General features: G+C 41.7%; 1 protein-coding gene across 1 annotated transcript; it reads left to right on the top strand.

The window, feature by feature from the left end:
* The first annotated feature begins 12,747 nt into the window (after window positions 1–12,747).
* Window positions 12,748–13,842, top strand: LOC122066141. Its single transcript, XM_042629967.1, has 2 exons — window positions 12,748–13,350; window positions 13,489–13,842. The coding sequence occupies exons 1-2, from the start codon at window positions 12,748–12,750 to the stop codon at window positions 13,840–13,842; spliced, it is 957 nt and encodes a 318-aa protein (XP_042485901.1).
* Window positions 13,843–25,084: the final 11,242 nt, after the last annotated feature.

Below are 25,084 nucleotides of genomic sequence, written 5' to 3' on the forward strand. Positions count from 1 at the left end.
ACTGTTCAACTCTTTGAAAATTGGATGAGAGGAATCAATGATCACAACGAGACAATTCAACATGAATGCTGAACTGAACTACAATGACTAAATATATAAGCAAGAAAAATTATAGTTATAAAAGTATGGGAAAGAAAAATAGTTTTCATCAAATTTTGCAAGTGCAAGGTGATAAAATAAAGAGATTGGTGGACGACTGTAATAAATTGTTGTGGCAACAATGGAACACAGAATACAACTTTTTTCTCAAAATTATTACCTAGAAAAATGCGCTACCTAATTGATGTAAAAGAAATGAAATATTACAAAAAGATAACTTACAACACCATATAACGGTTATTACTGTTATAATAATGGAAAACATTTCTTTTACAAAAATATAACTTACAACACCGTAACAGTTATTACTGTTATAATAATGGAAAACAGGTAAAAGGTTCATTATTTTAAGTTTATCACGCTATAATAACTTATGTAATTAATACTCGATAGCATACCATATCTCAAGGATATTAAATTCTAGAGCTTTCTAATATTATAGCTTACACAAAGAGAGGCCCAAACATTAAACCTGTCTCTCCTAGAAAGCAAGAAAATGAGGCAATCAAGTGTAGTTTTTCCACAGGTAATAACTGGTCCACAATCAAAGGCCTTCCAAACTTGTAAACCAACCAAGAACCAGAAGCTGCAGCTAGAATCAGCTGTACTGTATCATTTATGATAACATCAATCTAAAACCTCCCCATGTTTCTGCTTCCTTTAAACCATAGCCATGTAAGGAAAATAATAGTTAGTACTACTTCATCTACTGTTTCTGTTACAAACTTAAGACCTACTTGTTACAGAACAAAATACATAAGTATTCTTTTACGCTAACCTACAGCTACAATGCAAACATTAGAAGTAAAAATCATCTTGGAGCAACATAGGAAGAACAACCCTGATAGAGATACCACAAGATTTTTCTTAGGGGAAGTGGTACAAGCTACCCACCATAGGATTTTCAATTTATTTAAAATAATAGTGAATGAAAGTTCCCGAAGAAGAGAGGCCCAATTCTACATCTTTTGTATGACTCAGAAAGCAACATAAATGCAATTAATGTAGTGGAAAATTCTATATTAATTTCTACACAACATTTTCCTGCCTGAATCAAATACAAGAGGGTTCTTCCCCATTGAAGACCAAAAGCAGAATTGGGCATGTGACTGACAGTTTGAAAAAGGCATACATTTTCTATTTACTTAATTATTAACTGCAGAAGTTCCAAGTAAAGCAGACAGCTAATCTAAAATCTTGTCTAATAGCAGAGCATTACAAACCTACTCAAATTCTTTACAAAACTTGCACAATGATCTACTTGATCAACCACAAGCAGGTTCTAACCACTCCTTTTCCCAAAATATAATAATAAAAAAATATTTTCCGACAACATGTTGCATCAGATAAGTGGAAGAACTACCTCAACGAATAACAAAACTCAGTACTCAGCATGCATTTTAATACTTCAAGACACCCACAGAATGATTATGGATCAAGAATGACCAAAATGCCAGCTGAGATTCCAAAAAAAATCAGCTCAAAATGTAAGAAAACCAATACAGGGATCTTACCTGCGAGGCACAGTAAGATCTTCCCAGTGACCTTGTTTCTTCATAATCCTAACCTTTGCAAGTTGGGCAATATTTCTGTATAGAAATTAAGCCATTAATTTTCAGTAACCAGATCAATCATTATAACCAACAAAAAATTATTAAGAAATACCTCAAAAAGGGTATGCAAAACTAAAGGATCCAAGAAATTCCATAGTTTTCCAATATGCTTTCAAGTTGCATAACCAAGTAAAGGTCTTTTCATTGCAATAGGCTTGGCCTGAAGTTGGTCATAGTAATAGCAAGGGAACAAAATGAAAACCATTCAATTTCTCCCAGAAAACTCTCTTTTCTTTTTATTAGATATATCAACCAAGAACATTGTTTATAAATCTCAGTAGATACATTATTTTTTTAAATTTAGTTCGTTTTTACAAGTTGGAAAAAACATTGAAGAAGGTATTTTGTAACTACAAATAATAATCAGGGAGATGTTACTGTAGATGACTAGTAAAATCATACATATTGCACATTGAAATAAAAATCCCAGTCAGTTATTATAGAAAAATCTAGGATATTAAAAATGTTGTTTCAATCACATAACATAGCATGAAAAGCAATAATAAATTTTCATACTGGACCGTCTATGCCAAAGCATTACAAAGTTCAAATAACCACTTAAATTCTCTAATAGTCAAACCACTAAAAATAACAAGAAGCATTTATGAATTATAGATGCAATTCACTATAGGATAATTAATATTCAATCAAGAACCAAAAGTAATAATCTATGTTCATTTTCCAAATTATACATGGAAGAAGTTTCAGAACAAAATAATTAAGCATTCTAAAATTATGTGATCGTAAGAATGAGACCGCTCTCAAATAGTTAGTTTGGACAAGAACTTTCTATAGTTCTTCATCTTCTTCCATTCTTATAGACAAGATCCTGGCTGCTTTCTGACCATGGTTTGAAGGGATTTAAGCAATGGAGGCCCGGAACTCCTTTTTTTTTTTTTTTGGTGCTAATGACGGGTATCCAAGCCTTTGGTCTGACTAGTCCCACGGGCCCATACTGACTACACAACCGCATGGACCAAGCCATACTGGGGTTGAATGAGGATCATTCAACTTTCACCAAAAGCAGAGAAGAGCACTAAACATTCTCATGTGGGTGGTCCCAAAGAGGCAAGAGGAATCGAACTCGAACCACACGCAACCTGATGTAGACACCGAATTTTGTCACCCCCCGGCAATGATGACAATATGAAGGATTACATGTTGGATATTTTAGACTTGGAGAATTTTCAAACTTGGAGTAGAAAATGACCATTTTTTTTCTATAAACTTTCAAGAGAAAATGTTTTCAAAAAAAATTAGAATTTGATGTTGTGGATTATTGTTGTTTGTCCCCTCAAGTCGGACATTACACTTTGATGCGAGAACTATGCGAATCGACGCCCGATTCTCTCTTTCATTCTATGATCCGGATCCCTACTTTATGCGTATTTTCATAAAGGTTTTCGGATGATACTACAATCGTATCTCACATCATTGGATAGTGCTCGGACTGAGCTTTCTAACGACATATTACACGTCGAATTCCGACAAACGGTTTGAAAGATATGACCCCCGAAAGTTGACTCCAAAGTTCGGTATCAGATTCCATTCCGAGCAACCAAAGAGTGCCACGTGGCGCCCAAACCCCTTTGTCCAAAAGCAAGCCTTTTGGGACAATTCTCTCTAGTTTTTTAGTCCCACATCGGAAATTTGAGAGAATTGTCCCAAGTCCCAAGGCTATAAGAATAGCCCTTCCCCTCTTCCAAAAAGGGGAGGAGAAAAATTAAAAAAGGATTTGGGAGAAGGAATATGGTTTTTGCTAATTCCCTCTAAAATCAAAGATTCTCCAAGTTTAAAAGTTTAATACATTACTCCTTCCTTGAGCCGGGAGATTTTGTCCGGTTCGGTTCGATTCGGGGCTTAAAGCACAAGGGTTATCTCCCCTTGTTTTTTTTGATTAAAGCCGGTTTAAGGTATTTTTCTTTCCTCCCAATAGTGATTTAGAATTAGTTTAATTAATATATTAGTTGCTAATTTATTTATTGAAATTAATCATGTTTAATTAGTCTCAGTTTGGTTCAATACGATTTATTAGATTTAAATTGATTTATTCCGGTCCAATTAAAGATATTATGGTTTAATTGATTCTTTTAGTTTAGTTAAATTTAATTGTTTTTAGTTTTACATGTTTACCTTTATTTGGTTTAGTTTTTTTTTAAGTTACTTTTGTTCTTTCAATCTGGACCCTTGGATCAGAATTTTACCTATAACCTAACTCTCCCCTCTTCTTCTTCTTCTCTTCTTTTCTTTTTTTTTCTCTCCTGCCACCGCACCCTTCCCTGCTGCTGCAACCGAGTCTCCAGCCGCCCCTCTCCACTCTCTTGTTCTTCTTCTTTTTCTCCTTCTTCTTCTTCTTCTCCTGCTACTTCTCTTCCTCCTAACCGAACTCAACCGTCCCCTCCTTCTTTTTCTTCTTTTTCTTCCTGTCTTCTTTTCTCTTTTACCATGACAAAACCACTTCCTTTTTCTTCTCTCTCTCTCTCTCTCTCCACCTCTTTCCATCTACTCATTTCCGCTTCCATCTGTGCCTCTGTTTAGTTAGGAGCGAAGGATTTTGGTCTGGTACTCTGGTCTCTTTCAACGCATTAACGGCCGCTTCGAGTTCAATTTCCCGGATTCCCTTGCAGAACCTTGGAGGGATATCGGCTACGCAGGAAAATAAATTCATTCCAAGTTTTGCTTCGAGGTTCCGCCATGGTTCCAGGACCACTTCCCAAAGTTATCAGTCGTTCAACCAGCTACCACCTCTCTCATCACTTCATACCAATGGAAAGGGCGCAAAGAGAGGACTCTTCTCTGAACATTTGTTTCGTTTGAAAATCCTTTTCTATTCAAACCTCTCTCTCTTTGTTCATCTTTTCTGGCGAAGATACGAGTTTCGCTTTGGATTCGTGCCGGAGAACCGGAGGAGTCTTTCGTTATCGCCGTCGTTGCTCGTAGTTCAGTTTTCCTTAGCGATATACAGTCATGAATCAGGAGTATGATTATCTGTTCAAGCTTTTGCTGATTGGAGATTCTGGTGTTGGCAAGTCATGTCTGCTTTTGAGATTTGTTGTGGGTTCAAAGAATTGTTTTGCAATTTACCTTCCCTATGTGTTATTGTGTGCATTAACTTGGAAATTGTGTGGACATATTTTCTTTCCCTTCTTTTCTTTTGGATTTACTGGTCAAGGGTTTGAGAGGGGTTTCAGAAAGCAGAGAGAAATCGAAAGAGCAAGAAGCCGGAGTCTTCCCCTTTATCCTCTTAGGGTTTTGCTTGTTATAGATTATCCAATCGAATGCTAATCTTGATATTTCAAATGGGGATTGGGATTATTACAGACACAAGGGTGGGTTATCGATGGTGAATTGAACTGCAGAAGGAAATGAGGATTGGGTTTCCACCTTCCTTCACTTCTTCTCTTTTCTCTCTTCTTTTTCTTCTTTTCCCTGTGGCCGAAATCCCATCTCCTTCCCTTTTATATTTTTTTTTTTGTGTTCATTTTCTTTTATTTATTCATTTCATTTTTATTTATTTATTTATTTTTGTAATTCAAATTGTAATATGCCCCAACCTATTATTTCATTTCTATGTGGAATCTTTCCCTTTTTTTTTTATATATTTTATTTTTCTTTTATCCATTTTAGTTTGATTTCAGTTCTGTAATGTGTCTAGTCCTAGAATTTAGGTTTGAGATTCCCCTAATTTTAAAATTTAAAATCAAATGATTTCATTTTATTTCCCTCTAAATAATGTATGGGACGTAGTTTAGGGCGTGTTTAGTTTAGGACGGGCGTGGCTGGCCCCTCAAACCGGCTCGTAGCATTAGGACGTATTTGGGGATTTGGGTTTCTCTACTATCTCCTATTTTTTGTACCCCAACATTCACTTGCATTAGTGTAGTATTAATCTAGATTGATTAAAGTAACGTAGTTAATGTGTAGTTAATGTAATTAGTCATTTTAACTGTTGTTTATTTAGTTGTGGTTTGTTAATTTAGCTTTTTAAATCATTGCATTTGATTTCTTCATTTAATTCAATTTATTAAACTTGTGTAATTACCAGTCATGTTCCTTCTAGTGGTTTGTTTATTTTAATCAATCAACTAATTAGTTATTTAATGTAGGATAATTAACTAGATTAATTAGTTAAAAGATTCTCTTCTCATTAGATTTATTAGGGTTTTGAAAAAAATGTTTAACTTATCTTAGGATTAGCTTAAAGTAGACATAATTAGTCCAATTAGGTTTCATAATTTATTTAATTAAACCATAGGTTTAGTTTAATCTTCCTAAACTAGATTAGGTAGACTAGTAAAATGCTTCCATTTAATGTAATTAATCCACTTCATTTTTTTTATAAATTAACTAGGTCTCATTTAATTTGTAAATATTTTTAATTAGATTAAGTAGGATTGCAATAATTCATTTCACAAATTACTAGGGATTAGGATTAATCATTTAATTAATTCAATTTAGGATTTCATAAATTCATTAATCATCCATCTAGGTTAGGCTCAATTAATCGAGTTAGTTTAATTTAGGGTTTCATAAGTTGCTAAACTAATCCTAGGTTTAGGCTTATTTCATTAGCTTAATCTAAGACTCATAATACATTAATTAAATCATTTAGGTTTTTTTTAATTTTAATTAGTGTAATCATTTCACTATTTGCATCATAACCTAGCTAGCATAATTTAGACACTTGGTTTAGGGTTTTCACATGTCATGCTTAGATACCTAGTTTAGGGTTTTCAGTGACCTAGATTTAGGACTAGTTAGTAGGGTACAAACAAACTTTGGTCAAACAAAAAGAGACCGGCCTTAGGGTCGGGCAGACCGGGTGCCTAACACCTTCCCAGTCTGTCACTTGACACTTGTCTAGAATCTTAGTGCAAACCAACCTTATCCATCAGAGTCATTAGTCTCTCTCCCTTGATTGGGGGAGAAATTTATGGGTCCTAGACCCTTTCTAGGTGGCGACTCCTTTTTACCCATAACGTGTACCCCCCTTGGCATTTGATACCCAGGGGATACCATCTCATCTCATTAGGGTCGAACCCTAGCGTGTTCACACGCGCTACGCACCGTATCGCGATCCCGCGGGGCGGCGGAGGTCCGTGGTACCTACAGTGGCGACTCCACTGGGGATGTCAGACTCTTGATTGACCATTGTTTGTATAGCTTTGTTTGTATCTTATTGTTGTATATTGACATGTTATTTTTCACTTTTCATCACTTGCATACACTTCTTGCATTGAGCACAGCATGCCTTACCCTTATTCACCCCCGTGGTGTAGCTGTCAGGGTCCCTTACATATGTTTGGGCCGCCCCCAGTTACATCACACCCCTTGATACCGTACCATTTAGGTTTGGAATACGGAACTTATCGGCGAGGGTGTTACCTTGCGTGCTTGAGGGAGATCACACACATTTAGGTGTGCCCAAAGAGATGCAATCGGTTAACACTCTGAGTCCGATATGCTCGAGCTATTCCCCTATTGGTATATCAAAGGGACCACGTGCCTCTGATTCATTCCGTGTATGCGGGTGATAGGTATATCGGTCCTGTCAAGGTAGCCTTTCCGGTCCTAAACCTAGCCAACATGCATCATGTACTTGGACATAGAACCAATGACTAGGATCAACACAACTAATGTAATATTGTTTGCGGTTCATGTGGGAACCCCTTGTAGTCATTTTTTACCCGTCTCAATCTACCATCCACCAACGGAAGGATTGGATTTATCATTAACATTAAAGGTGCTAGTGTTTGTAACTACACCAGTTGTTGATTCTTACAACTGCACCGTATGATTGGTACCGTGGCTATATGCTAACACCACCAGTCCGATGTGGTATAAGTCTCAACCTGGTAAAGGTTTCACACATGCTATCTCGATGTTAACGGTGGACCCATATTCGTCCACCACGGTTTTTGGTGATTGATTCAGTGTAGAGTCGCCTACATAAGTGTTCTTACAGGAACCACCTTTGCTTGATCCATCACTTGAGAGTCTCTTTAACTTAGGCACACTTCTTTAAGTATGCTGCTAAGTTGATGCCACTCTCATTTGAGCTAACTCTTGTTTGGTCCGGTCATCCTTGCTTGCGTATGTTTGGGTAGTCTTGTGTTCAAGTAGGAGAGTGTTGTGTATTGCTATCTCACCGTCTATATTTGTCTTTTTCCGGTACCAGTCAGTGCCGCCAACATCTTACCCCAATCAGCCTTTCTCGTTCATCCCACTTAGTTGGGATTGTCCTAGCAACCTCTCGGGACCATCATTCCGTGGTTCTCGATGGCAGGCGTTCCTCCACAACCACCTTTGGATAACATGGATGGTCGAATGGCCAGGCTAGAGGAAATGATGGCCAACCTCACGGAGGTGGTACGCACACATATGGTCGCACCAAGGGAAGAGGTTCCGGATCAACGGAGTCGCCCTCAAACTCCTAGGTTTGTTCCCCAACCTCCCTACCCGGCCGAGGATGAGTATGACTTCTTTGTCAATGCTCCTACCGCCAGGGCAGTTGAGGATCAAGAGAAAAAGGAATTGAAGGATCAGGTCAACCGTTTGGAGCACATTATAAGGAATATGAAAGGGGCAGAAGACCAAATTTTTGATACTGAGGGGCTATGCTTTTTTCCCCAGGCAATCTTGCCAGAAAGGTTCAAGTGGACATGTGACAAGTTCGATGGAACTGGGGATCCCCGTACCCACTTGAAGTCTTTCATTGGACAGTTGAGGATAAAGAGGTTCACAGATGAAATGTTGGGGCAAGCTTTTCAATTCTCTCTAACCGGTGCGGCTCACCATTGGCTTATGTCTTTAGACAAGGCATCCTCTCGCACTTGGGAGGACATTATGAGAGCTTTCACCAAACAGTATGGATATAATACTGAAGTGGAATTAACAAGAAGAGAATTAGAAACGACAAGGCAAATGCCGAATGAAGGGTTCACCGAGTATTTGAGGCGTTTCCGTGACAAAGCATCCATGATGAGGGATCGACCAAGTGAGCGAGATCAGATTGCCATGATCATGAGGTCGGTGTGTGGTCCCTACAAGGATGTGTTGTTTGGCCAGGCAATATTGACATTTGAGGGACTCAGAATGGCAGCCCAGCAGGTCGAAGATGCCCTCGCCCAAGAAGAGCTCCCCAAGTATAGCAAACTTGCTAAGGAGGCTAGTAGCAGCAGAAAACCTCCTACCCAACAGAGGAATTCGGGGTCTAATGCCACGATGGCGATTCTTCCCACAACGCCGGCCTTGCCTACTCCGTCAACGCCATTTGTGATTGAGCAAGATGCAACCCCCGCTCCCCGTCGACCTCGAAGGCAGTTCACTGACTTGGGGACTTCTTTGAGTTCAGTTTTGAATCGTTTGCTTCAGGCCGGTCTTATAGTCAAGCCAGAGCCTAGGCCCTTACCTGAGCGGAAACCTGATTGGTTCAATCCAAACCTGTTTTGTGACTACCATTCTCAGCAAGGTCACGCAACAGATAGATGTTACAAGTTGCAGGAGGCAATCCAAGATCTGCTTGATGCAAAGAAGTTTGAAATCCGGGTCAAACGACCTAATGTTGCCACAAATCCCCTTCCTCAGCATCGAACAGTTAACGCCTTGCAGGAAGATTTAAGAAATTTTGACCCGACTTCCCTTATCAGTTTTCTATCAGTGAAGAGTAGCCAAACAGAGGCGACCAGCGTTGGAGATCTTAGCGGGTTTACTTTCCCCCTTCTGGCTGATGTTGTCACTTCTAGTTTGAAGGAGCCTGTAGAGTCAGAGTTGAAGGAAGATGAGATCAATGGCTTGTATGATGAATCTGATTTTGAGACTTACACACCAAACCTTGGCTTGGAACTAAATGCAGTCAAACATGAAGCTAATGAGGATTATGATATCATTATCCCTGGGGAAGGGTTGCAGGCAAAGCAAAGGTTTGCGGAGTCTGACGACGAGGTAGAGTTCTACATTCCGGGTGAGATAATAGCAGAAACTCGGAGTGGGAAGAACTACAAGGCAGCAGGACTCACAGAACCACCAGCAAGGCCAAAAGATCAGGGACTGAACAATAAGTTGATTGAACCGGAGAATCAAGTATTGAGGCAGTTGCAGAAGACCCAAGCAAATATATCTATTTGGGGCTTGCTCATGGCCTCTCCTACCCACAGGGAAGCAGTGTTGAAATCTCTGGCAAGCATCCAAGTTCCAATTGGGACCGATTCGGCACAACTAGCGAGCCTAGTAGGAGCCGCGTACGCAGTGAACTCATTGATGTTTGCAGATGCCGATCTCCCTCTTGAAGGTTCGAACCACACAAGGGCTTTACACATAACCATTGATTGCAGAGGATGTCGAATTCCCCAAGTATTGGTAGACAATGGGTCGGCGTTGAATGTTTTCCCTCTCAGGACCTTTAAACATTTGGGATTTGATGAAGCCGAGATGAAGCCATCTAGTCAATGTGTTCGAGCTTATGACAACACCAGGAGGAGCGTGTTGGGAATTTTCACTGTGGTGATAGTAGTTGGACCGGCAGAATTCGAGGTAGACTTCCAAGTTATCGATATTCCCGCGTCTTTCAATATGATTTTAGGCCGTCCATGGTTACACAAGGCTGGGGCAGTTTCCTCTTCCCTTCACCAAAAGATAAAATTTTTGTTCAAAGGGCAGGTGATCACTGTCTTGGCAGATCCTGACTTGGTCAGCATGATGGCATCCGTTGATGTGGGGGAAAGTAACAATGGTGAGACATCTGAAGTTCGTTTGGGAGGTTTTGAGTTGGGCAGTATCAATGCAACTTTGGGGCCTAGTTCACCGGGAGAGAGATTTGCTTTGACAGAGTTTAACATCACCAACCCCGGAGTAACCAACATGCTTCTTAAAATGAAGTATTTTCCAGGCATGGGCCTAGGGGTGCGACAACAGGGTGACCCAGATATTTTATCTCTGAATGTGAACACACAACGCTTTGGCCTTGGTTATGTTATGACAGAGGAGGACCAACAAAAGATAGCAGCCAAGAAGCAAAAATATGACAGAAATTTCAAGAGATATGAAGGGTTGAAATACAAGAATGAGGGGAAGAATTTGATCCATATGCTTAGCAACGGGGAAAGTTCTGAAGGAAAGGCAACAGAGGCAGGTTATCAGCAGAACAAGACTGTCAAGTATGGGCTAGTGAAGGTTTCAAAGTGGAACAACATGGAAGATGGATCTGAGACCGTCAATATGACTCCCTATTTCAAAACTCTGAATGGTTATTTCGTCAAGGAAGGGCAGGATTTCTTCTATTGCGGATTCCCAGAACCATGGTTAGATGTGTTTTCAGGGGAGAGGCTACCAGGCTTTGAGATCTTCTTTGATTGCGCGATTGATTGGGCAGAGTTAGAACATTACTCACTGAAGCAGTTTGAACAGGTCCAACAGGGACACACAGAGGAAGACCTAGATGTTAGCGGTCTCTTCGATGAGGAGATCATGATGATTGGTGGGACCAATGAATCTGAGGCACCTTCACCCCACTTGTTGATTCATCGTGCTGAGGGCGTCATTCCTAACTGGAGCTGTTTGGATGAGTTTGTTTACCCTGAGGAGCTGAAATTTGTATCTGAAGAGTCGGCCATGTCTGGGCCTAAGTCCTTTAAGTTTGTAGGCAGTCCACTAGTTGTTTCTCCTTCTGTTTCTCTCCATGTCGGAGAAGGTATTTCCACTTATGCAGTGTCGGTTCCAGTCGGAGCTAAGTCTGATGTAATTGTCCCAGTTATTAATGAAATGAATTCTTCCGAGTATATTGCTTCTTCCTCTTCCCTATCCCCTCCATCTCCTGATGATGAATGTTGCGATGACCCATCGCCTGAATTTCTTAAATCATTAAAAGCTTTAAAGGAAAAGAAGGCCAAACCTGTCTGTGAGGATTTCAGATTGATAAATTTGGGGTTAGAACATGATCCCCGGGAGGTTAGACTTGGCATGTCCCTTGATGAGCAAGAGACAACCCAATTAATCGAGCTCTTAAAAGAATTTGAGGAGGTGTTTGCTTGGTCATACGCCGATATGCCCGGTATTGATGCCAGCATAGTTCAACATGATCTCCCTCTTTTCTCTGATGCAAAGCCATTCCAACAAAAGATTCGGCGCATGCGTCCGGATTGGGCTCTGATGGTAAAAGAGGAGATTGCCAAGCAACTTAGTGTAGGGTTCATTGAGGTGACGAGGTATACTGAATGGTTGGCAAATGTCGTAGTTGTACCAAAGAAGGATGGTCGGATCAGGGTATGTGTGGATTATAGGGACATTAATAGGGCGAGCCCCAAAGATAATTTTCCCTTACCACACATCGATCTTTTAGTGGATAATACTGCGGGGCATGCGCTTCTATCATTCATGGATGGGTTTTCTGGTTACAATCAGATCCAAATGAATCCCAAAGATAAAGACAAGACGTCTTTCACTACGGATTGGGGCACTTATAGATACAGGGTGATGCCTTTTGGTTTGAAGAATGCAGGTGCTACCTACCAAAGGGCCGCCACCACTATCTTGCATGATTTGATACACAAAGAAGTGGAGGTGTACATAGACGACATGATTGTCAAGTCGATTAATAGAGAAGGGCACTTTAAGGCTTTGAGGGTTTTCTTTGAGAGGATCAAGGAATTCAAACTGAGACTGAACCCACAAAAATGTGTATTTGGGGTGACAGGTGGTATGCTTTTGGGGTTCATGGTAAGTGAGAGAGGCATTGAGATTGACCCATCCAAAATCAAAGCAATAACAGAAATGTCACCTCCTCAAACGGAGAAGGAAATTCGAGGGTTCTTTAGGAAGGATCCAATACATTAGTCGGTTCATTTCTCAACTAACAGCCATATGTGAACCGATCTTCAAATTACTGAAAAAGGATCAACCTAAGGGGTGGAATCCTCAATGCCAATTAGCTTTTGATCACATCAAGAGCTACCTGGTAAACCCACCAATCCTCATTCCCCCTACTCCCGGAAGGCCATTGTTGTTGTATCTCTCTGTATTAGAAACCTCCATGGGATCGATGGTGGCTCAGCATGGTCCAGATGGGCATACAGAGCAAGCAATTTATTACCTTAGTAAGAAGTTCATAGACTGTGAGACAAGGTACACAACCCTGGAGAAGACTTGTGCAGCTTTGGTTTGGGCAACAAGGAGGTTGAGACATTACATGTTGACCTATTCAGTCTTTTTGGTATCCAGAATGGATCCCATCAAGTATCTTTTTGAGAAACCAGCGTTGACGGGCAGATTAGCATGTTGGTTATTGCTCTTAGCGGAGTTCGACATTGTGTATGTCACCCAGAAGTCCATCAAGGGTAGTGTCATTGTTGAACATCTATCCGCACATCCAGTTGTTGATACAAGGCCTTTGAATGACATATTTCCAGATGAAGATGTAGTTTTTGTTGAGGTTGAAAATGAGGTTGGCAGTTGGCAAATGTCCTTTGATGGAGCCGCCAATCACAAAGGTTGCGGAGCCGGAGTTCTACTTATAACTCCTGAAGGGTTGAACATGCCCATGGCATATAGGTTGGACTTCGAGTGCACCAACAACATGGCCGAGTATGAAGCTTGCCTCATGGGATTGAAAGCAGCCATCTCTATTGGGGTCAAAAGATTGGAAGTATACGGAGATTCGTCGATTGTCATATGCCAAGTCCAAGGCAAGTGGAAAACAAAGGAGGAAAAGTTAAAACCATACCAAGGGTGTGTAGAGTCTCTAATGAAGCAGTTCATAGAAATTAGTTTTGACTATTTCCAGAGGGACAATAATAGGTTTGCCGATGCTTTGGCTACTCTCGCATCGATGGTTGATTTCGGTCCGGGTGAGCAAATACAACCATTCATTATAGATCGGAGAGATCATCCTTCGCATCAAGGCTTCGTCAATGCCCTGACGGTAGATGGTAGGCCTTGGTTTTCCCATATTGTGGATTTTATCAAAGAGGGGAAGTACCCTGCAGATGCTTCCCAAGGAGATAAAAGGTTCCTGAGGCGTTATGCCACCCAATTCATATTACATGAAGATATTTTATACAAGCGATCTTTTGATGGTGTACAACTGGAGTGCGTGGATGAAGATCAAGCACAGACAATCTTGGAGGAAGTACATTAGGGAATTTGTGGCCCTCACATGAATGCTCGTATGATGGCTAAGAAAATTCTCCGCTTAGGGTATTTTTGGAATACACTAGAAGCCGATTGCACAGAATTTGTGAAGAAGTGCCATAAATGTCAGATTTTTGCAAACCTCATCCATGTGCCCCCAACAGAATTGCACACGATGAGTTCTCCGTGGCCTTTTTCCACTTGGGGTATCGATGTGATCGGAAAAATTAACCCCAAAGCTTCGAACGGGCATGAGTTCGTGTTGGTAGCTATTGATTACTTCACCAAATGGGTGGAGGCTCAGTCATACGCAAAACTCACAGCGACAAAGGTAACCAAATTTTTGCAAGAACATATCATTTGCCGACATGGGATGCCCCATGAGGTGATTTCTGACCAAGGTCAACATTTTAGGGGCAAGGCACAGGAGTTGTGTGACCAATTCAGGATTGCAAGGCGCAGGTCTTCTCCTTATCGCCCTCAAACCAATGGAGCGGTTGAAGCGGCAAACAAAAATATGAAGGTCATACTCCAGAAGATGGCTGATAGGAACAATGATTGGGCTGACAAATTACCTTATGCCTTATGGGCTTATCGGACTTCTATTAGAACTCCAACTGGGGCAACTCTGTACTCTTTAGTATACGGGATGGAAGCAGTCCTCCCGGTTGAGCTAGAGGTCCCCTCTCTTAGAATTCTCATGGAGAGTCAAATTCCAGAAGCGGATTGGCTCAAGTCAAGGTACGAGGAGTTGAACCTCATTGATGAAAAAAGGATGAAGGCGATGGACAACATGAAGAAGTATCAACTGCGAGTTGCAAGGGCTTTCAACAAAAAAGTCCACCCACGTTCCCTGGAAGTTGGAGATTTGGTTTTAAGGGAGCAGAGAGCACCCATTCATGATCCAAGGGGCAAGTTTAGGCCAAACTGGAGTGGCCCTTTTGCAGTGAAGGAAATCCTCCCAGGGAAGGCAATACGCCTTGTAGATCTTGATGGTCAAGAATTGCAGTACCTAACCAACTTAGATCAGCTGAAAAAGTATTATGTTTAGCCTCCGCATTCAAAAAAAAAAAAAAAAAAAAAAAAAGAAGAAAAGAATGCAATGAAGGAAAACTGCCTTTGAGGCATAAACTACGCTCGACCTGATTCCTAAATTTTTAGGATACGTAGGCAGCTTGAAAGTCAAAATCGAGCTCGGTCATATTTTCGCCACACCTCATAGCGGGTTGGACCTAATTTTCCATTTTTAGCTATCCCTTTCCCCTTTCAGACAAAGGGGTTCTCGCTGCTCTTATCATCAGGAGGTGATCGAGTCCGACTAAGAACTCTTCCCACCGTCTCTCAAATTCGGCGGATTCCAAAGAGTTTTCATCTTTAGTCCTTTTTTCAAAATGACTATTTTTGATTGACGTGATTTCTTTCGTGAACTCGTCATCCTTGTAAATAATTGTCTTGATCTAGCTCGAAGACTCTATCTACCGTTCTCCTATTCGACGGTTCCCAATAGTTTTCAATAGCCCCTCTTTTTGCTTAACTCTCTTTTTTAGTCAGTGTGATCCTCTCGTGAGGTCACTATCCAAAGTAGTATCCGTACTCTACCCATGGCAGAACCATCGGGTTAGTTTCCTTTGGTATGTGTGTCTTAACATTTGTTTTAGCTTAGGGTTTGGGCCCAGACATGATCGCGGTCATCTGAGAGACCAATCTTACATTTTCTAATTTAGCTCAAAGGGTTCTCAGCTTTTGAAAAAAAAAATCGATTTACTTTGGTGGATGTGTCATATGATATTTTCCTGTAACTTGCTCCTTTCCTTGAACTGACATTTTATGATGTACCCAGGAAATCTGAGTTGTGTTTTGTTGCTGCCATTATTATCATGGATGTTGCTTTTCGCCGATGGATGGTAGCAATGAGGGATAACGACCCTAAAGTCCTTGAAGAAGTGCACCTTCAGGCACTCTTTCAGCTCCAGCGCATCAGTCCATGTCGTGCTTTGTCTTATTTACAATCATCGGGGAGATGTTTTTCGCCCAACACTGCAACCCGTTAGCTCGATTGAAATTCGAGAATTTTTCGGTTGGAGTGCTAAAGAGGCAAGGTCATTCATGGCTAGTGATCGAATCAACCTGTATGCTGTTATCCAGGAGTTTGCCCCACTTCAATCAAATACTGAAAGCTTTAGGGTGCATCGCAAGAATGCTTTCCTTTTCTGCATGATCACTCGTTATCTGTTGCATTCCCCAAAGTGTGGAGGCTTACCCGTTATCATCAACGTCATCCGGCAGTTGAGACAAGGTTGCGACATTATCCCCACTGTTTTGGCGGAGACTTTGAGAGGACTTGATATTATGACAGTTCGGTGAAATTTCCGCACCAGTGACTTTAATGGGTGTTCCGCCCTCCTCCAGGTATGGTTAGTCGAGCGCCTTCAATTGGTCCAACCCTTGGTTACAACTCATTTGGAACTGTTCCAATATTTCAAGCGAATTCAGACCTTTAACTACCACGATGCAACGAATTGGCCTGAGCGACTGGGAGCCCTCACGGAGCGAAGCATCAGGTGGGAAGTCCATTGGTGGTCAGTTCGGAACCCTGTTTTACACACTTCTGGCTGTGACTATGTCAGGTTGTTAGGCATATCCCATACCTCCTTCTACATACTAGCTCGCTTCATGAGTCAATTCGGTTTACCTCAGGGTGCTCTAGGGGATGTGGGTACCACGCCTATCACAGAGGCTTTAACAGGAGGTTTGGTGAATTCCATTGCAGCCTCGTGGAACCATTTTGCTCTCCTAGGTTAAGGTTGTTAAATTGAAGATCTTTTGGTCTGGGTAGCGTTTACTGAGGAGTCGTTCCCCACCTTTCTGCTTTTCAAAACTTATAGTAGCGGTGGCGCCATTTTTTTTCCTTTCAATGAAAAGACTTTGTCATTTATGATGATCAATATACTAGCAACATTCTCCTTCATGAACATATGGGCTTTGTGTGTTTTTACTAACTACTAACCTTCGTATGATGGAGCTCTTTCCAAGCCCCTTGGCTTTCGGATCTAGACCTCTCGTGGGTTTGGCATGTGATGGCATCTCGAACACCATTGCGATCTCTTAATTTCAATGCAAATGTTTGTTGCTAACTTTGCTAAGCTTCATGTCCTTATTCAGGGATTTGAGATCCAGAATCTCCCAAGTTTTCCTTTGCTAATTCCAATGTAGGTGCACAACCAAACACATCATTGGCGCCAATTTCGTGAGAATCCTTAGGATCACAACCGAGCACCGTTGTTGATCCCAACTGAGCACCGTTGTGCGAGGATGATCATCCCCTGCAGAGAATCCCAAGGTTCATAGTCTTGCACGACTGCCAATACGGACTATCCGCACCAACTTTTTGAGAATCCTTAGGATCACAACCGAGCACCGTTGCTGATCCCAGCTAAGCACCGTTGTGCGAGGACGATCATCCCCTGCAGAGAATCCCAAGGTTCATAGTCTTACATGACTACCAATACAGACTATCTGCACCAACTTTTTGAGAATCCTTTGGATCACAATCGAGCACCATTGTTGATCCCAGCTGAGCACCGCTGTGCGAGGACGATCATCCCCTGCAGAGAATCCCAAGGTTCATAGTCTTGCACGACTGCCAATACGAACTATCCGCACCAACTTTTTGAGAATCCTTAGGATCACAACCGAGCACCGTTGTTGATCCCAGCTGAGCACCGCTGTGCGAGGATGATCATCCCCTACAGAGAATCCCATGGTTCATAGTCTCGAACGACTGCTAATACGGACTATCCGTGCCAACGTTTGAGAATCCTTAGGATCACAACCGAGCACCGTTGTTAATCCAAGCTGAGCACCGCTGTGCGAGGACAATCACCCCTGTAGAGAATCCCAAAGTTGACAGCCACGCGGCTGGAAACTCAAAATTTCGACGTCACGTAGTGTGGGCATTACCTCTATATTGACCAACTGCGGCAGGTTTTCAATCATAGTAACATCCATACGCTACCTGATTTCGCATGTGTTACCGATCGACATTTCCTACCTTTAGTCTTATCGCTCGTTTTGCATTTGCATTTGCACCTCCGCCATCCTTGAGCCGGATGTCGGCAGTACATTGCTCTTGGTGACAAAATGGTGTGTTCTTTTCATTGCCTTTTGACTGTTACACAGGTCTCGGCCAAAGAGGGGCAATCTGTAGACACCGAATTTTGTCACCCCCCGGCAATGATGACCATATGAAGGATTACATGTTGGATATTTTAGACTTGGAGAATTTTCAAACTTAGAGTAGAAAATGACCATATTTTCCTATAAACTATCAAGAGAAAATTTTTTCAAAAAATTAGAAATTGATGTGGTGCTCCACCTCGGCCTCCATCAGGCCGTGCTGCACCTCGGCCTCCAACAGGCCGTGCTCCACCTCGGCCTCCAACAGGCCGTGCTCCACCTCGGCCTACACCAGGCTGTGCTCCACCTCGGCCTCCATCAGGCCGTGCTCCACCTCGGCCTACACTAAGGCCTTTTGGACAATCCTCTCTAGTTTTAGTCCCACATCAGAAATTTGAGAAAATTACCCCCAAGTCTTATGGCTATAAAAATGGCCCTTCCACTCCTCTAAAAGGGGAGGAGAAAATTTGAGAATTTGGGAGAGAGGATGGCCCCATTAAGGTTTTTGGCTAACTTCTCCCCTCTAAAATCAAACATTCTCCAAGTTTAAAAGTTTAATACATTAATCCTTCATTGAGCCGGGAGATCTTATCCGGTTCGGTTCTATTTGGGGGCTCAAAGCACAAGGGTTATCTCCCCTTGTTCCTTGATTAAAGCCGGCTTAAGGTATTTTTCTTCTCCTAATTGCAGTTTAGAACTAGCTTATCTAATGTAATAAATTAATTCCTAATTGATTTATTTAGATTAATCATGCTTAATTAGTATCAATTTGGTTCAATACGGTTTATTAGATGTAAATTGATTTATTCCGGTCCAATTAAGTGTATTTAGGTTTAATTATTTTTTAAGCATGTTTACCTTTGATTTGGTTTAGTTTTTAAATTACTTTTTGTTCTTTTAATCTGGAACCTTAGATCAGAATCTTATATGTAACCTAATTCTTCTTCTTCTTCTTCTTCTTTTTCTCTTCTTCCCTGCTGCTGCAATCGGACTTGCAGCCGAACCTTCCTCCTCCTTTCTTCTTCTTCTTCTTCCTTGCTACAACCGGACCTGCAGCCACACCTCCCTCCTCCTTCCTTCCTCTTTTTCCCTTCTTCTTCCCTGCTGCAGCAACCGAACCGCAGCCACACCTTTCTCTTCTTCTTCCCTGCTGCTGCAACCGAACCGCAGCCGTACCTTTCTCTTCTTCTTCCCTGCTGCTGCAACCGAACTGCAGCCGCACCTCTCTTCTTCGTCCCTGCTGCTGCAACCGAACTGCCGCACCTTTCTCTTCTTCTTCTTCTTCTTCTTCTTCTTTCTCTTCTTCTCTTTTCCTTCCCTGCTGCTGCAACCCCTAACCAGCAGCAACCAAGCTACACTTACTCCTCCTCCTTCTTCTTCTTCTTCTTCTTCTCTTCTTCTCTTTTCCTTCCCTGCTGCTGCAACCCCTAACAAGCAGCGGCCGAGCCGCACTAACTCCTCCTCCTTCTTCTTCTTCTTCTTCTTCTTCTTCTTCTTCTTCTTCTTCTTCTTCTCTTCTTCTCTTTTCCTTCCTTGCTGCTGCGACCCCTAACCAGCAGCAACCGAGCCGCACTAACTCCTCCTCCTCCTCCTTCTTCTTCTTCTTCTCTTCTTCTCTTTTCCTTCCATGCTGCTGTGACACCTAACCAGCAGCAATCGAGCCGCACTAACTCCTAATCCTCCTCTCTTCTTCTTCTTCTTTTTCTTTCTCTTTTCCTTCCCTGCTACTGTAACCGTCAGCAACTGGACCTTCTTCTTCTTCTTCTTCTTCTTTTTCTTTCTCTTTTCCTTCCCTGCTGCTGTAACTGGCAGCAGCCGAACCTCCCTCTTTCTTCTTCTTTTCTTCTTCTTCTTCTCTTCTCTTCTTTTTCTCCTGCAGCGGCAACCGAACCCCCTTCTATCTTCTTTTCTTCTTCTTCTTCCCTTCTCATCTTCCTTCTTCCAAAGTCTGTTGTAACCGAACCTACAACTCACTTTTTCTTCTTCTCCTTCTTATTTTATTTTCTTATTTTTTTTGTTATTTCTTTAATTTTATATTAGATAGTCTATATTTGTAATGCCCCCAACCTATTATTTCATTTCTATGTGTAATCTTTCCCTCCTTTTTTTATATTTTATTTTTCTTTTATCCATTTTGGTTTGATTTCAGGTCTGTAATGTATCTAGTCCTAGAACTTAGGTTTGGGATTCCCCTAATTTTAAAATTTCAAATCAAATGATTTCATTTTATTTCCCTCCAAATAATGTATGGGACATAGTTTAGGGCGTGTTTAGTTTAGGACGGGCGCGGCTAGCCCCTCAAACCGGCTAGTAGCACTAGGTGTGTGTTGGGGATTTGGGTTTTCCTACTATCTATCTTTTGTACTCCAACATTCACTTGCATTAGTGTAGTATTAATTTAGATTAATTAAAGTAACTTAGTTAATGTAATTAGCCATTTCAACTGTTGTTTATTTAATTGTGGTTTGTTAATTTAGCTTTTTAATTCATTGCATTTGATTTCTTCATTCAATTCAATTTATTAAACTTGTGTAATTACCAACCTTTTTCCCTCTAGTGGTTTGTTTATTTTAATCAATCAACTAATTAGTTATTTAATGTAGGATAATTAACTAGATTAATTAGTTAAAAGATTCCCTTCTCATTAGATTAACTAGGGTTTTGAAAAATGTTTAACTCATCTTAGGATTAGCTTACAGTAGACATAATTTGTCCAATTAGGTTTCATAATTAATTTAATTAAACCTTAGGTTTAGTTTAATCCTCCTATACTAGATTAGGTAGATTAGTAAAAATGCATTCATTTAATGTAATTAGCCCATTTAAATTTTCTAATTTTATTAGGCCCCACTTAATTTAAAAATCTCTTTACCAATTAGATTAAGTAGGATTGCAATAATTTATTTCACAAATTACTAGGGATTAGGATTAATCATTTTAATTAATTCAATTTAGGAATTCATAAATTCTTTAATCATCCATCTAGGTCAAGCTCAATTAATTGAATTAGTTTAATTTAGGGCTTCATAAGTTGCTAAACTAATCCTAGGTTTAGCCTTATTTAATTAGTTTAATCTAAGACTCATAATACATCAATTAAATCATTTAGGGTTTTTAATTTTAATCAGCGTAATCATTTCATTATTTGCATCATAACCTAGCTAGCATAATTTAGACACTTGGTTTAGGGTTTTCACATGTCATGCTTAGATACCTAGTTTAGGGTTTTCAGTGACCTAGATTTAGGACTAGTTAGTAGGGTATAAGCAAACTTTGGTCAAACAAAAAGAGATCGGCCTTAGGGTCGGGCAGACTGGGTGCCTAACACCTTCCCAGTCTGTCACTTGACACTTGTCTAGAATCTTGGTGCAAACCAACCTTATCCATCAGAGTCATTAGTCTCTCTCCCTTGATTGGGGGAGACATTTATGGGTCCTAGACCCTTTCTAGGTGGTGACTGCTTTTACCCATAATGTGTATCCCCCCGTTGGCATTTGATGACCAGGGGATACTATCTCATCTCATTAGAGTCGAACCCTAGCGTGTTCACATGCGCTATGTGCCATATCGATGATGATCCCACAGGGGCGGAGGTCCATGGTACCTACAGTGGCGACTCCACTGGGGATGTCAGACTCTTGATTGACCATTGTTTGTATAGCTTTGTTTGTACCTTATTGTTGTATATTGACATGTTATTTTTCACTTTTCATCACTTGCATACACTTCTTGCATTGAGCACAGCATGCCTTACCCTTATTCACCCCCGTGGTGTAGCTGTCAGGGTCCCTTACATATGTTTGGGCCGCCCCCAGTTACATCACACCCCTTGATACCGTACCGGTTTGGAATACGGAACTTATCGGCGAGGGTGTTACCTTGCGTGCTTGAGGGAGATCACACACATTTAGGTGTGCCCAAAGAGACGCAATCGGTTAACACTCTAAGTTCGATATGCTCGAGCTATTCCCCTATTGGTATATCAAAGGGACCACGTACCTCTGATTCATTCCGTGTATACGGGTGATAGGTATATCGGTCCTGTCAAGGTAGCCTTTCCGGTCCCAAACCTAGCCAACATGCATCATGTACTTGGACATAGAACCAATGACTAGGATCAACACAACTAATGTAATATTGTTTGCGGTTTATGTTGAAACTTCTTGTAGTCATTTTTACTCATCTCAATCTACCACCCACCAACGGAAGGATTGGATTTATCATTAACATTAAAGGTGCTAGTGTTTATAACTACACCAGTTGTTGATTCTTACAACTGCACCGTATGATTGGTACCGTGGCTATATGCTAACACCACCAGTCCGATGTGGTATAGGTCTCAACCTGGTAAAGGTTTCACACATGCTATCTCGATGTTAACGGTGAGCCCAAATTCGTCCACCATGGTTTTTGGTGATTGATTCACTGTAAAGTCGCCTACATGAGTGTTCTTACAAGAACCACCTTTGCTTGATCCATCACTTGAGAGTCTCTTTAACTTAGGCACACTTCTTTAAGTATGCCACTAAGTTGATGCCACTCTCATTTGAGCTAACTCTTGTTTGGTCCGGTCGTCCATGCTTGCGTATGTTTGGCTAGTCTTGTGTTCAAGTAGGAGAGTGTTGTGTGTTGTTATCTCACCGTCTATATTTATCCTTTTCCGGTACCAGTCAGTGCCGCCAACATCTTACCCCAATCATCCTTTCTCGTTCATCTCACTTAGTTGGGATTGTCCTAGCAACCTCTCAGGACCATCATTCAGTGGTTCTCGATGGCAGGCATTCCTCCACAACCACCTTTGGATAACATGGATGGTCGAATGGCCAGGTTAGAGGAAATGATGGCCAACCTCACAGAGGTGGTACGCACACATATGGTCGCACCAAGGGAAGAGGTTCCGGATCAACGGAGTCGCCCTCAAACTCCTAGGTTTATTCCCCAACCTCCCTACCCAGCCGAGGATGAGTATGACTTCTATGCCAATGCTCCTGCCGCTAGGGCATTTGAGGATCAAGAGAAAAAGGAATTGAAGGATCAGGTCAACCGTTTGGAGCATATTATCAGGAATATGAAAGGAGCAGAAGACCAAATTTTTGACACTGAGGGGCTATGCTTTTTTCCCCAGGCAATCTTGCCAGAAAGGTTCAAGTGGACATGTGACAAGTTCGATGGAACTGGGGATCCCCGTACCCACTTGAAGTCTTTCATTGGACAGTTGAGGATAAAGAGGTTCACAGATGAAATGTTGGGGCAAGCTTTTCAATTCTCTCTAACCGGTGCGGCTCACCATTGGCTTATGTCTTTAGACAAGGCATCCTCTCACACTTGGGAGGACATTATGAGAGCTTTCACCAAACAGTATGGCTATAATAGTGATGTGGAATTAACAAGAAGAGAATTGGAAATGACAAGGCAAATACTGAATGAAGGGTTCACCGAGTATTTGAGGCGTTTCTGTGACAAAGCATCCATGATGAGGGATCGACTAAGTGAGCGAGATCAGATTGCCATGATCATGAGGTCGGTGTGTGGTCCCTACAAGGATGTATTGTTTGGCCAGGCAATATTGACATTTGAGGGACTCAGAATGGCAGCCCAGCAGGTCGAAGATGCCCTCGCCCAAGAAGAGCTCCCCAAGTATAGCAAACTTGCTAAGGAGGCTAGTAGCAGCAGAAAACCTCCTGCCCAACAGAGGAATTCGGGGTCTAATGCCACGATGGTGATTCTTCCCACAACGCCGGCCTTGTCTACTCCGTCAACGCCATTTGTGATTGAGCAAGATGCGACCCCCGCTCCCCGTCGACCTCGAAGGCAGTTCACTGACTTGGGGACTTCTTTGAGTTTAGTTTTGAATCGTTTGCTTCAGGCCGGTCTTATAGTCAAGCCAGGGCCTAGGCCCTTACCTGAGAAAAAATCTGATTGGTTCAATCCAAACCTGTTTTGTAACTACCATTCTCAGCAAGGTCACGTAACAGATAGATGTTACAAGCTACAGGAGGCAATCCGATCTGCTTGATGCAAAGAAGTTTGAAATCCGGGTCAAATGACCTAATGTTGCCATAAATCCCCTTCCTCAGCATCGAACAGTTAATGCCTTGTAGGAAGATTTAGGAAATTTTGACCCGACTTCCCTTATCAGTTTTCTATCAGTGAAGAGTAGCCAGGCAGAGGCGACCAGCGTTGGAGATCTTAGCGGGTTTACTTTCCCCCTTCGGGCTGATGTTGTCCCTTCTAGTTTGAAGGAGCCTATAGAGTCAGAGTTGAAGGAAGATGAGATCAATGGCTTGTATGATGAATCTGATTTTGAGACTTACACACCAAACCTTGGTTTGGAACTAAATGCAGTCAAACAGGAAGCTAATGAGGATTATGATATCATTATCCCTAGGGAAGGGTTGCAGGCAAAGCAAAGGTTGGCGGAGTCTGACAACGAGGTAGAGTTCTACTTTCCGGGTGAGATAATAGCAGAAACTCGGAGTGGGAAGAACTACAAGGCAGCAGGACTCACAGAGCCACCAGCAAGGCCAAAAGATCAGGGACTGAACAATAAGTTGATTGAACCGGAGAATCAAGTATTGAGGCAGTTGCAGAAAACCCAAGCAAATATATCTATTTGGGGCTTGCTCATGGCCTCTCCTACCCACAGGGAAGCAGTGTTGAAATCTTTGGCAAGCATCCAAGTTCCAATTGGGACCAATTTGGCACAACTAGCGTGCCTAGTAGGAGCCGCGTACGTAGTGAACTCATTGATGTTTGCAAATGCCGATCTCCCTCTTGAAGGTTCGAACCATACAAGGGCTTTACACATAACCATTGATTGCAGAGGATGTTGAATTCCCCAAGTATTGGTAGACAATGGGTCGGCGTTGAATGTTTTCCCTCTCAGGACCTTTAAACATTTGGGATTCGATGAAGCCGAGATGAAGCCATCTAGTCAATGTGTTCGAGCTTATGACAACACCAAGAGGAGCGTGTTGGGAATTTTCACTATGGTGATAGTAGTTGGACCGGCAGAATTTGAGGCAGATTTCCAAGTTATCGATATTCCCGCGTCTTTCAATATGATTTTAGGC

The sequence above is a fragment of the Macadamia integrifolia genome, unplaced genomic scaffold (assembly GCF_013358625.1).
Source record: "Macadamia integrifolia cultivar HAES 741 unplaced genomic scaffold, SCU_Mint_v3 scaffold2263, whole genome shotgun sequence".
In the NCBI taxonomy this organism is placed as follows: domain Eukaryota; kingdom Viridiplantae; phylum Streptophyta; class Magnoliopsida; order Proteales; family Proteaceae; genus Macadamia; species Macadamia integrifolia.